This window comes from Coffea arabica, chromosome 7e, assembly GCF_036785885.1.
Source record: "Coffea arabica cultivar ET-39 chromosome 7e, Coffea Arabica ET-39 HiFi, whole genome shotgun sequence".
NCBI lineage: Eukaryota > Viridiplantae > Streptophyta > Magnoliopsida > Gentianales > Rubiaceae > Coffea > Coffea arabica.
Genome location: NC_092323.1, coordinates 44,974,518 through 44,989,406, shown reverse-complemented (window position 1 = coordinate 44,989,406; position 14,889 = coordinate 44,974,518). Strand labels below are relative to the sequence as shown.

Genomic DNA, 14,889 nt, shown 5'->3' with positions numbered 1-14,889 from the left:
AACAAAATGATGCTTCAGTTTAAGCAATTCTTCAACCTCTCTGCAGATACTCGATGGAGAATTGGTCTTTCCCAAAAGAATACTAATCAAAACAAGAGAATCAATCTCAATATGTAACTGAGTGAAACCCTTCACAAGACACTGCTGCGCCCCTGATAACAAATTCTTAACTTCAGCTTGAATGCTTAACAAAGCCTTAACTTCACCAAAAGGATTCGAGAACGTCAACATCATATCTGACATATCAGCTTTTACATATGCAGGAAGGATCATATTTTAAAAAAAAAAACATTATGGGTTGACTTGACGACTAATAAAGGCCAAAGTTACCAAGCTGACAGTGTATGCCCATAAAAAATAACAAGGTATGATGCACTAATGTACGTTTTGAAACTTAAAGTTGTGGTTTATATCTTCTTATAGGGCAATTGTATCATGCAAATGAATTGCAATTACATATGACATATCCAAAATGTAGGAAAGCTAGAGTAAAAGGAAAAAATTTTCATGACATTTTGCCTTCGCAATACTTATGACTTTCCTTTTTTTTTTTTAAACTCTTTATAATAATTAGCTATAAACACTCTAGCAAGTTTTAAAAAAAATCAGAAACTACAAAAATGACGAGACATTAATGTTTCAAAGAAAATTCAGGAGGCACTAGAAATAGCAAATAGGGTCCGTTTGGATGATGTGTTTTTCCGGAAATTTGAATAAAACTTTAATATAGTTTATTATAGAATTTGTATAAAAACTTTTGTGTATTTGAATGTTATGTGAAAAACTTTCATATTTCTATTTTTCTTTCTTTTTTGTCCTTTCTTTCTTTCTTCTTCTTCGTCCTTCTCCTTCCGCCTCCCTTAATCGCCACTAGCATTGTTGCCAGCACCTCATTCTTCCCACCATTTTATCTTTTTTTATTCTTTCTTTTCGTATTTCTCTTCCTCTCATCCTCTCTCTTTCCCCTCCTCCTCCCTCCCTCCCTCCCTCCCCACATATTCTCCTCCTTCCCCCCTTTCCCCGCCGCCCCCTCTCCCTTCTATCCCTTTACCTTGCCCACTCCCCCTCCCCCTCCCTCTCCCCGACAGCAAGAAAAAAAATTAACTCTTAAATCATTTAACCAAAAATATATAGAAAAAAGAACCAAAACAGGTTACTACTCCACATAAGGAAAAAAAAAAAAACAAAATCAACCTTTTTATGACTAGATGAAAAAAAAATTAGCCCTCAAATCATTTAACCCAAAAAAAAGGACAAAAAGAAAAGAACCAAAACGGATTACTACTCCACATAAGCGAGAGCCAATTGCCACCAATCAAGCAAAAAAAAAAAAGGTTACTAAAGTAAACAAGTTCAATAGTCCAAACTAAAAGAAGTATCATGCACAGTTGCAAAAAAGTAGGAATGTTACAAATGCTATGAGCCCACTAAAATTTCTAAGTCTTTTGTTGTCATTTCTTCTTATCTCTTATTTCCATACATTGGTGAGTATTTAACATATTTAAAAGTAATGACTGAGAAAGTTATATATATAACTTTCAGCGTATGTGGTGTTGTTATAATCCTTTGCCAAAAAAAAAATCATGGTGGAGATATTATTATAACTTTCAATTGTGTTTTCTAAATAAGAAATTGAAAAAACCTTTAATATTGTGAAGGTCCTGCCCAAATAGCACTAATTATTACTGAGGCCCACAGAACGCCTCATGCTTCCGCGGTAATGGACGCGACAAAGGCTTGTTGAAAAACAAAAGACTAAAGGAGAGCATCATTGTGGGGCAAGAACAGTGAAAAGCATAATATTCTTCACAAAACAACCTGTCTGTTTTTTCGTTTTGTGGGCAAGAAAGTGAAGGCCTGCTACTGTGAACTATCTCGTCTATGACTTTCAGTAGTGACTCTCACAAATCTGCTTGTATTGTTGTAGTATATTTTTCAAAGAAATCCCACGAAAATTTGCATTTATTTTGATAAATTTTCTGAGATTAAACTACAGGAGTGAAGTAAGAAGCGGTTTGTTAGGGTGGTGGCGAAGCTGCTTCCTGCCGGTTGCCGGAGCTTCTGCAGTCAAATTCTTCAAACAGAGCTGATTACGGTGCTCATCAGCAACAGGTATTTTTAAATCAAAAAAGAAAAAAAAAGAACCAGAATAAGTTAATCAGTTATTCCATTTCCCCTGCTGTTTATATTTTCTGTATGTTAAAGGAATCATCGGTTGAGTTGATTCATTTTGAAGTCGGAAAAGATTATCTAACTCTGCTAATTTTGCTCTTGGTATGGAATAAATCAGTGCTAGATATATTAAGGCCTTGTGTCACTCCATTCCTCACATTCATGATAAAGTATAGATGTAAAAAATATTTAATCAGACCGGGTGAGTAATATATAACTGTAAAAGTAATTATAGAAAAAGCTTCTAAACTTTTTTTTTCCTTAGTGCTCCTTCTCAGTTAGAGGCTACTAGTTGATGATGCAATATTTTTTCTCTAAATAAATTTACTACCTTTTCGTACAAATTGGTATTCAAGCAGAAATTCTACAATTGAAACTCCTTTAGATTTTCGCATAGAATAAGTCAAATTACATGAGCATCTAATAAGAACTCGTAGAAACGAAAGCTTAAACTGCAGTGCCTCGTACGTTTTCTAGCTTTCTGACTTGGAAATTTGATAAATGCATCCAGTAGAGAAATTTGATAAATGCATTGCTAAATATCTATAATAATGACTTGGGAAACTTTTTTCAGCCAAAGAATAGTCAATTTTAGATTACTCTTAAGAAGTTCAACACCTTGATAGAGTAATAGTTAGATAAAATAAAAAAGCCAAATTTAAATTTAGATAATTGTATAAAAATCTCATAATACTTCAATTCTATAATCTCTCCATTGCTCTGCCAAATTAATGGAACTGCATCAATTTAATTGTAATGACATGCACATACTAACTCATCTCACATACATTTGCCACAAAGGATGAAAAAGACATTTAAAGAATAATCAATTTAATTGTAGGATTGATTTTCATTTTTCACAGCAAGTCTCCTGTCTTCAACTCAATATTGCACGCAAGAATCCTTGTAGTTCTTTATTCTTTCATTAATGATTGCAATCTTCCCAATTTAGCCGATTAAGAAATTAGTAATACTCTAGGACCATACGTCATATTAGTGTTACTCTTTGAAATATATTTAGCTTTTGAAGACAGGAGGAGAAAAAAAGAAAAAGAATGAAAACATCTGTTACTAATAGCTGGATGGATGGTTTCTTATTTTTCTTGGAATCCTGTTTGACTTTTTTTTTTAAAAAAAAAAACTAAAAACATTTACGATAATTTACCAACGCCTTATAATCTGTCAGGATGCTTCTCGACCAAATGAGTAGCTAGTGCCCGGCCGCTCATTTTACTAATGTCTTTTTTTGTAATAATGTAGCCAATAAAATAGATTATCACTATATTGGTCTCAACTCAATTGTCCCAAACAAATGCTATTTAATACACTTTTGGACATAAAAAAAGTTACCATAACACATTGAAAGTTGACACCCTTACTTACTAAATCTCCCAAACTTATGCTATTCTATTTTCTTACCCCTAAGTTTTAGGTATTTTTATCCCAAGGTTTAGACATGCAAACAAGTAATGGTTAGGAGAATTTAATACTTGTCCGATGCATAAAATACGGTAAAACCTCTATAAATTAATAATTTTGAAACTATACAAATTCTATTAATTTAAAGAGGTATTAATTAATTGATAAATTAATAATTTATTAATTTATTGAACATACTTACAAAGTTACAATTTAAAGAAACACTCATTTAATCAACTAAAGTTTTATTTGATTTTATAAAAGTTTGAATTATTCTATGAATAAAAGGAAACTAAAATTCTAAGGAGTATAAACCAATCAAGTTCATGGGTCTCAAGTTTAGAAGAAATTGTTGCTAGCATCACTGAAATTCTTGCTAATGATGAAGCTCAAGATGATATAGTAGCTTTGGAGTCTGTTACGTGGAATGAAGCACTCAAAATATCAATAACTCTTCATAATTTCTCATTGCAATATGAGAATTCAAGTCCAAAACTTTTAGATGCAATAAAAAATAATTAAGGATGAGATTCAGGTAGATTTAAATTTTAAGAAAAAAACAATAATAAACTCATATTTTAGGAATATATGATATGCAATTTCAGTGATTTATTAATTTATAATATGAATGGGACTAAAGAGTTGTATAAGTTTTTTCAAAAAATTTTATTATCTTATTATTTTATCAGAATTATTAATTTAGCTCATAGTCCAAGTTGGAACCGAGAAAAATTATTATTTAATAGAGATTATTAATTTATCAAGTATTAATTTATAGAAGTCTTGTTGTATGATGTATAAATTATACAAGGGAAAATGACTTGTTTCATCTCTTGCATTTTGGTAAAAATCTTTTTTTGTCCATCACCTTTAAAATGAAACAAATTTGTTATTCACAATCTAAAAGCAAAGCTAATTAGTGTTAAAATGATAACCTGATATAGATTTCAAAAGTAAAATTGGAGTATCACTTTAGTTTCTTCCAAATTTACGCTATTTAGCTACACTTGATATGCACATAATGTTTAGTCAACATAAACAAATAATTCTTTCTAAAAAATTCAAAATTTTTGAGAAAATGAAGTCAACATAATAATTCCCTCTTTTTTTTTTTATAAATAACTCATAAATCTGGCCTAAACATTATTTTTTTGGAAAATATACTATATTATTACCAATAATACAAAGTTCGTTAATTTTTAGTGATGTGTTAGTGCCCCAAACTAGTGCTGGTTAATACACATCTTACTAGAGAGAATAGTTTGTTTTTGATGTTATAATTTTTAATTTTTTTAGAGACAATGGTTTTTTTATTACGTTATCATTTTAATTTTTTCCTTTTTTATAATGACTTAATATTATCTTCTCAAAAAATTTTTTATTTTTTTAAAGAGAAGGGTTTATTTTTTATGTTATAATTTTATATTTTCCCAACTTAATATCGTGTGCATATCAAGTGTACCTAGAATTGGAAACTGGAAGAAATGAAAAAAAAAAAATCTCTGTACTTAATTGTACACAATTGTGTAATGGCAGCCATGGATCACGAAAAGTGACCCTTCGGTTTTAACAAAGTAGCTCAGGATTGGAAAGCTTTAAACTCAGAGGGACTATTGTTTTAATGGGGGTGTATCTATTGTTTACTAGTTGCTACTACTACTTTGTCTGTTATAAGAGTATCAACGATGGTGTGTAATAGAGGGTGTAATAGACTATTACACTCAACGCATAAGGGAGTATAATGAGTATTACATGTATAACCAGTGTTCACACAAAAGAGGCGCTCAAAAGCTACTGGACCCATACTCAAAGCTTTCAACCGTCAAAATATTACCCATTTTGTCCATTTTATTCAAAAGCTTTCCAACTGTCCGTTTCGTCCAATTTACAAAGGTAAAACAAAATAATGGCAGCATTGCAACGGTAATATTTTTTTAGATTTCAATCCTCAAAATTTTGTCAATTTGACCAATTATTCAAAGTAGTAGCATGGGACCCATACTCAGAGCTTTCAATGTTCAATATATTACCCTTTTTGTCCGTTTTATTCAAACGATTTAAGGTCCATTTTGCAATGGTAAAACAAAATAATGGCACCATTGCAACGGTAATATCTGTCTTGATTTCAATCCTCAAAATTTTGTCCATAAATTTTGTTAATATTTTTTCAATTTCTCACCCTCCTATTCCATTATGGCAACAGTAATATTTGGGAGTGGTTCGAAGGCAATGATAATGAAATTAATATTTATTATGTAATCTTACTTCTACTTCAATTGATTTAAGTTATGTAATGGAGTTAAATTAATTAAATAGAGCATCATTATTAATTGAGTTATGATGATTATGATTTATTTACATTTTAAGTGTTGGGTATTTGTTTAATGATTACTTAATTATTTTTTTTGAAAATAACGATGTATTAATTTTGAGATAAAAAAATATGTATTATTTTTATGAATTAATAATATTATTTTTCCAAAATAAAAAAAATTGAAAAGTAAAAATTTCACTATAGTTAATAAATTATTTTTCAAAAATAATGAAATTACTTTTTAGAAAATAAATTTATTTATTTACGGGATATGTATTGTGGATTATTAAAATAAATGTGTGATTTGATGTGGGTTCATGCTATTATACTACGTAGAGTGTAATCTATACTGAGTGATGCTATAATGAAAGAAAGGGATAATAAAACGATGATCAAAAAAATGGACTACACTCTTGTGGATGTCCTAGTTTACCATTTTACGTGCAAAAAATCTTGCATATAAGAATTCTTTTTTTTTTGGTTGAAATCATCATAATGTTCTTTTTTCTTTCTTAAACTTGATGTTGTGTGGGTAGGTGCATGATATACTGGGAATTTTTGCGTATTCACAAGATCACCCACTATTGCCAGAGGTTTCACTTTCGCTCAAGTGAGTGCTGAATTATGTTTTTTCTTTTTTAAGTTAAAGTTTTTTTTTTTAATGTAGCTTCACCATATAAATGGAATTTCTGCAGATTCAACAGGTCACCTGTTCCCAGAGAATTCATTCTCTCCAAAGTAAGTGCTGAATTTCTATTTCTTTTTTTTTTCACACATTATTCTTGGTTGAAATATATATGGCTTCCATGTGTTCTTGACACTTTTTTCTGCTAGTATATACTAAGGCTGATGAATGTATTCTTCCACTTAATGGTTGAAATATATATAACATTTCTTTTGCATATTCACTTAAGCCTTGGACGTACAGTTTCAATTCAATAAAGCAATTTCCTCCCAATCTCATAGTATGGAAAGAAACACTACGAAATTAAGGATGAAATAAGAGAAAATTGCAGCTTTTTTATTTGACTCAGCGTTAGATAAATCAATTTTTTATATGAATACATGTATTCTTAAATTACTGCAGAAATTATGTGAACGCATTTCATGAAATTAATATGTTTCTTCACCTCCACAGTGTTTATCTTACAAGTAGGATGTAGGAAAAAAAATTTAGATGGTTTGCTGTCCCATATTATCTCACATGAAAAAAGAAGTAAAATTGTCAGTCTTATTAACAAGTTTTTAAATTTGGAGAAGTTGCCAAGTTAAAAATTTAAAAAAAAAAAAACATTAACAGTATATAGGCTTGTGATCCTGATGTTCAGTGCAATGTAACTTATTTAATCCCAAGAAGATTAATAAAATAGAGAACATGACATTTTGAAAACTTTCTAATTTTTCAAGGTCTCAAGAAAAATAGTTTAAACTGGGCCATATACAATTGTAATTCAACTCTAAATCCACAGGCCTATTTGCACTCCAAACATTAGATTTGGAATTGGGAGAAAACGAAAACTCCCTTAGTGTTTACAACGCTCTGCATGCTACTAACATTTTTTCCTTTATCTCTTTTTAGCTAACTAACGATTCAGGAATTTGTTTCGAAAAAAAGAAAGGTTCCATTTGAATTAGTTATTTTTGTGAGTATTTTTCAAAAATTTTTACTGTACCTGTATATATATATATAACTTTAGTGTAAATGTTTTTTAGGGTGTTCTTAGAGATATTTTTAGGAGGTTTTTTTTTAAATTATTTTGGAATATTTTTACATATTTTTAAAAGTTTACACCACTCACCACCACCACCATCACCCATCGCTACCACCCGCTACCTCCACCTCCCTTCTCTCTCCTCTCTTTCTCTTTCAAACCCTCTCTCCGCTTCCTTTCTCCTTTGCCTCCTCTCTCCTCCTCTTTACTCCCTCCTCGGCTCCTCCTTCCTCCTCACCCTCCTTCCTCATCCCCTCCCTTCCTTCGCCCCCCTAGACCCCTCCAAAGGCCGCAATCAAAAGTTGCCACTGGAACTAAATTTTGCTAATTTAATTTTTTAAAGATGTAAAAATAACATTTTAAAAGTAAAAGACAAAAAAAATTCATTTAACAAAATGTGAAGGGTGTTTGGAACAATTTTTCCTTAATTCATTTATATAAAGTACAACAACCAAAGTAGGCATTTATTCAACAAACCAAGAATTATCTCGTGCTACATGCAAATTGTTTTACGTTGGCTCTGTTTGTCCCTTCTGACTTTATTTCGAGAATCTTTTCAGTTCTGCTATAAAAAAATGAAATAAAATTCAACAAAGAAGTGAAAGAAAAAGAACAGAAACTTATGTGCCTTTACACATAGGCAAAAGGAAAGAAGCATAAACTAATTCAATTGATAAAAGAGACGACAAATTTCAGGAGAGATCATAAATATTTCTCCAACATTTAAGCAATTATATTTGGAGATCAAGGCGGAATTTTATTGAGGAAGTCAAAGTTTGAATTCCAAGAAAAACTAGGCAATAGATAAGTTGTTAAAGCAGTTGAAGGAAAAAAAAACAGTAAAAGAGAAGGAGAAAAACTTGGTATTTGTTTGGAACAGAAACTCAGTATTTAATACTCCCTCTATCCCATAAAAATAGGCTCACTTTCCTTTGTGCCTGTCCCAAATTATAAGCCTATTTCCTTTTTTAAAGAGTAGTAAGTTTGTTATTTTACTAACATACCCATATTTAATGTACATTATTATTATCGATTTTAGAATATATTTGTTGCCTTCTAATGGCTCCAAATTAAAATGTTTGATTGTTTGTCAATTTTATTTTTGTTATTCATTTTAGTTAAACATGTAACATAAATTAGATTGACTCTTGCATTAAGAACTAAAGTGCTCTAAATTCCAAAAACAATATAGTAATACATGCCTTTTACTTTGAACAAATGATCTAATATTAATAAGGGGTATTTGAGGAAAGCATGAACAAAAAATAATTGTTATAACTACAATAACTAAATTTTTTAATCTGCGTGAGGGAAGAAATAGATCTATCTTTATGGGACAAAGGGAGTATACAATCAAAGAATGCGGCCCAAGTGGAACTAAGTATTATTGTAAAAGGCTAAAAGCACAACTTAAATGTGTCCATTCAGTTGTTAAACTTCAAAAAACTCTAATCTATCTATATTAAGTGTAATAATTTGTCTTACATAATAATTTGTCATACAATTGATGAGAGATAATTAATTATTCAGAATAGTTAATGCAGAAACCATTACATGAATGTCGTAATCTCACTGGTCATGTGACTGCAAAATTGAGCTTGAAAATATGTTGGAGGAGAAGGAACCGTGACTGCAAAATTCAATTTGGTCATAAAAAAAGTAAGCGACCAAATTGGTACACACGTGGCCACTAACAAAGGACTATATCGATCAGTACCTTATTGTAACTTATCTGTTGATCTTGGTCTTCTTTTGGCACCACTAAGGTAGCTGGGGAAGTGTAGTCGCACTTATTTAACTTTTTATTACTTCTGCTGCACGATATCTTCTATGAACAAAATAGCGTCTCACAATATTAACACAAAAAGTTTTAAAAAAGGTCCTGCCTGTTGTTTGTTGGCTATTTTGTTAGATGAGAAAGTGTAGATCCTGAACTAATTTTATTCAGTGGCTAAACCAGGTAGAAGTCTGATACCAGAGGGAAAAGAAGATACAATAATGGAGATTCCCTGCAGCAGTAACACCAGTTTCTTTGATTTTGCTTTAGTTGACTATCTGCGGTCGCATCACATGTCCTCCAGCACTGGCACTAGTTGCTTTGATCTTGCTTTAGATTTTCTATGCAAGCTTGAGAAGTCCGTCGATTTCCGGCTCTTCGATATCACGGATCTGAAGGAAAACATAAGATTCTTGAAAACCTTTTTTCTGTATGTCAAGAAGTGTAGGAGGATAAGGAACCGTGAAGCACTTTTGGAGCATGATCAGGAGGGCATGGGTAAAAGGATTTTGGAGTATGATCAGGAGGACAAGGGTAAAGCACTTTTAGAGCATGATCAGGAAGACACGGGCAATATTTTGTCTGAAAGTTTGTCACATAGTACTATTTGCTTCAGAATTCAAGATATGGTTATTAAGATGGTTCATGATCTTCAGTCTGCTTATCTTTTATACGAAGGTTCTGATGAGTCAGATAGAAAGCAAATAGTATTAGTTGCAACATCCAGATCCTCGGAAAATATTTGGTCATTTCTTAAGACAGATATCATGCACCATCTTCTTTGACTATCCCTTTTGGAGGCTCTACGGCATCCTTTAATTGAGTTAGAGGATACTATAAGACACGAGCTAAAGCTTTTAAGGAGTCTCATTCGCTTTGCAATAATGCGAGGTGTTGAGTGTATGCAATTGGCAGATCTCTTGACTCACGCTGCAGTTGTGGTTGAATGCGCGATTTTTGAATGTTGCTTTGACAGTGATGAAGAACAAGTGCCCAGTCAAACGGACTATGAAATTTATGACCTGATGGATGAGAATATAGATCCTCTTGGTCCCCAAGTCCGAGAAACTTGCATGCATGTCCTGATAGCTTCAAAGAAACAATCGAGTGCTAGTCGAACTTATTGATTCTCTCCTAGATTATCTTACGGATCTTCTAGGATATTGTGCTAGTTTTCAGGTTCTGGTAAAGGATCAAATGCTAAAACTCCATCAAGGAGTAAAATACTTGAGTATCCTTCTTGAACAGGAGAAGAAACTAGGCGATGAAATTAAGGATCTTATTGGAGTTGTGGTCCATGATGCAGGAACTCTGATCTTCTCCCTTTCTGTCAACGAAATCAAAGAAGGCTTTTCCAAGGAAACAGATCTTGTGTTGTTTCATTTGTACAAAGTTCTCAAGTATATGATGGCAGAGCTTGCGCACAATTATCCACTAACATCGCCACATTCATCATTTAATTATCCTAGATCCAATGAGTTGGGCTGTATGGATTTTTTCCTAAAAAATCTCAAGGAACTAGCAAGGTGTGATGAGGCTAATGATTCAATTGTTTTTCTACAGGATAGAATCCAAAGGATCGAAAAAGATCTTGAATTCTTGAGACATGTCCTGGTGAATATCAAGGAGCAGCGCTATCAGAATGGAAAGCTCCAAGCTTTTTGGAGTCATGTTATGGAGGCTGCATACAAGGCTGAGTTATTGATTGACTCAACACTAGTTAGTGATAAATGTGAAGATTCTTTGGATGCTGTTGCTAGAGATATCAATCTTCTGAAGATTGAGGCTTTGGAGATCCAAAATGGTCAAATCCAGGGAGTTAACAAGACGTCCATTCACATACCATCACAACTTATTGCCACCATTCACAATGAAGATCTGGTGGGTCTCGATGACAAGGTGAAATCTATCATTGATCGACTTAGGAGTGGATCAAAGCAGTTGGATTTTGTTCCCATTGTAGGTATGCCTGGGATTGGTAAGACCACATTAGCCAATAAAGTTTATGTTGCTGATTCAGTTACGTCACATTTTCATGTGTGTGGCTGGTGTTATGTCTCTCAAATGTATAGCATGCGTAGTTTATTAGTTCAGCTTTTGTGTAGTATTTCTTCTGAGAGTCCTGAAAAATATCATAAGAAGGATGAAGATGATTTGGCCAAGGAGCTAAAGCAAGTTTTGCTGAGAAATAGGTATCTCCTTGTTTTGGACGACTTGTGGGACATTGAGGCATGGAATTTGTTGGTAAAATCATTGCCAAATGATGTCAATGGAAGCAGGATTCTCTTCACCAGCAGATTGCAGAATTTGTCTTCAAAATTCAAACCTAATATTGAGCCTTACTATCTCCGCCAACTTACGGATGAAGAGAGTTGGACATTGCTGCAGAAAAAGCTATCTGACGAAGGAGGTTGTCCTCCAACATTAAGTGAAGTTGGATCTCAAATAGCAAAAACTTGTAGGGGGTTACCCCTTACAATTGTCCTTGTTGCTGGAATTCTTGCTACCACTGCACAAGATAGCTGGGAAGAAGTTGCAAAAAGTCTTAGTTCTACTGTCCTTGACAATGAATATTGCATGAAGACGCTTGAGTTGAGTTATTATCACTTACCAGATTATTTGAAGCCATGCCTTCTATACTTTGGTGCATTTCGAGAAGATGAGGTCATTCATGTCCGAAGGTTGTTATGGCTTTGGATCTCTAAAGGATTCGTGCAACAGACTGAAGAAAAGAGCTTGGAGGAAGCAGCTTACAACTACTTGATGGCTCTAATTAATCGAAGTTTAGTTATGGTTACCGACCAAAGAACTACGAGTGGTGCCAAAGCCTGCCAACTTCATGATTTGGTACACGAGTTTTGTGTGGAAAAAGCCAAAGAAGAAAGTTTTCTACGTATTATTCAAAGTTGGGAAGACCCTTTTAGTCTTGCTGAACCAAGCAGCCACCACCGAGTTTGTGTTCAAAGTAGCTGGGAATTGAAGACTTGGGAGTTAGTGATAGTTTTTCCCAATTTACGCTGTTTGCTGTTGTTTGGATATGATGCTTTTGACTGTGAAGAGAAGCCTTCGAGGATTTTGTTACCTAAGCTTCTTAGAGTGTTGGATTTGGGGGATTGGGGCTCTGGTGAATCATTTCCAATGGAAGTTTTATTGCTTGTTCACTTGAGATACCTGGCTCTCTGTGGAATAACATCAATCACATCTGCAATAGCCAACCTCTCAAGGTTAGAAACTCTCATCATAAAGCATCCAGAGAGTAATATTGTGCTGCCAAATACTATTTGGAACATTAGGACATTGAGTTATCTACGTACTATATATTGGAAAAGAGGTTTTGTTTTTGCAGTTGGAAATCTTGAAGTAGCCCCAGATTTAGATCATTTGGACACGTTAAACCTTGCAATTGATCCCTTGTCTCAAAACTTGCAAAAGTTACTGAAAAAATTACCAAGCATCCGCAGGCTAAAATGTATGAGAGATGACGAATCAATCGATGACGAATCAAGAGAAGCTACCAGAAATTGTGATGAGATTCTTGTGTTTGACTGTTTGAGTCAACTAGAGTCACTTCATTTGATTGGTTTTCAGGGATATGGGTTTAAATTCCCGTTGAATTTGAAGAAGTTGACTCTCTCAAAGAATGGTCAGCCATGGAGTGAAATTTCGACAATTGGAAAGTTGCCTAATCTTGAAGTGCTTAAATTACACGATTCCTCCTTTATTGGGGAAGAATGGGTAATGAGAGAAGGGGAGTTCCCTAACCTCCGAGTCTTGGAATTATTATGGTTGGACATTGGCAGCTGGACTGCATCTTCTGATAATTTTTTCCGTCTTGAGAAATTGGCTGTGCACCAGTGTAGGAAGCTAGAAGAGGTCCCTTCTTGTTTAGGGGAATGTGAGACTCTTGAAATGATTGAGGTGAAATGGTGCCGTGAGTCTGTTGCGGATTCTGTAAAGCAAATTCAGCAAGAACAGATGGATATGGGAAATAAGGATCTAAAGACCATAATTGAAGATTGTTATGATGATACACCCATTCTCTCCAAAGAATGGGTCTAAAGATCGTAATTGATTTTTCATCTCTTTATATGTTTAATCAGTTCAATGCTATAGTAATTCATTTATATCTCAAAGCAATTTCTGGAGGCTTCCAAATTCTTCTGTTTGGACCTAATGCTGCTATGTAACTTTCCTATTGCAGTGGCAAACACAGTCATGCATTAGCTAGCACAGTCTGTTTCAATGTTGAATAATGTTCATTTATGTATTTATAATCCCAATTTGTGAAATCTTCTTCCATGCATAGATACACTTTTCTGTTCCCAGTTTATGTATCTAGATAAGAGTAACACAGACAAGTGTAAGTTGCTTCTATTTTTCCTCAATAAAAAACCTTAACTCGATTGATGTGTTGAAACATACAATAGCGGTTTTGCAACAGATATTAAGTAGAGACGCAAAACAGTTTTGTGTTACTTTTAAACAGAAAGGCCATAGGACCTTTATAATTTGCATACATTGTCATATGAGCGCATGTTTCAGTGACATGAGATCTAGGAATAGCTTTAAATATCTAAAAACATGCATCTTCCTTCACTAAAATATGCTGAAGCACAAACATTTTTATTCTTCACTAAGCCATATTTTCGGAAGTCAAGAGGAAGCAATTTTTCTTAAAACTTTTTTTGTGCAGTTTCATGTTTTATCTTCCATTTTAAGTGGCTCATTGCTCGAACTCATCAAAGTGACAAACCAGAAAAGCTAGATGACCTTTTTTGTTGGGTAATCTGTATACCTTTCCAGTCAACTGCTCTGGTACTGCAATTATTCCTTCTTCCACTGCTGGTTTCCTCTGAAGGAGAGCCTTTTTCTTCTCATCACACCAGACAATGGTGAAGATTGAAGCATTCATTGTCTCTTCTCCATTTGGTGTGATCATTCCACTTGTCCGGTTAGATATAATTCCTCAGGTCTCTTCTTTATCTGTGCATACATTGTATCAGTTTGATGATATAATAATTCATGTGTATTTAAGCGATTTCTGGAGCTTCCAGATTATTTGGTTTGAACTTGATGCAGCTGTATTACTTTGTCATTGCAGGGGCAAGCACAGTCATGAATTCTATCAGTCCAACAGTATCCATCATAATGTGCTTGTAAAATGTTCTCCATTTTCTTCTGGTTTGATGTTTATTAGTGTTAATGAACCCAATTTTTGAAATCTTCTTCAATGCTGCTTCGGATTGAAATGATCCATAAAACCTGCAGACAACAAGCATGTATGCTAGATTCACTTTTATCTTCATTTCATGTATTCCAGTAATACAAAAGACTTTGACTTGCTTCTTGAAGAAATTTCAGGACCTTTTCAACTCTTTTTTCTGAACCTGCTGCAGCTATATAAATTTGTGATTGCAGTGGCAAGAATAGCAATGGATAATATTATCCATCCGTAGTCTGTTTCTATAATGTTCTTCATGTTTTTTTTTTTTTTA

General features: G+C 33.4%; 1 protein-coding gene across 1 annotated transcript; it reads left to right on the top strand.

Annotated features, from left to right (window-relative positions):
• Positions 1-1,814: 1,814 nt before the first annotated feature.
• LOC113702459 (putative late blight resistance protein homolog R1B-16) lies at positions 1,815-13,795 on the top strand. Its single transcript, XM_027223677.2, has 4 exons — positions 1,815-2,112; positions 6,442-6,515; positions 6,601-6,643; positions 9,578-13,795. The coding sequence occupies exon 4, from the start codon at positions 10,592-10,594 to the stop codon at positions 13,451-13,453; it is 2,862 nt and encodes a 953-aa protein (XP_027079478.1). The 5' UTR covers positions 1,815-2,112; positions 6,442-6,515; positions 6,601-6,643; positions 9,578-10,591; the 3' UTR covers positions 13,454-13,795.
• The last annotated feature ends 1,094 nt before the right edge of the window (positions 13,796-14,889 follow it).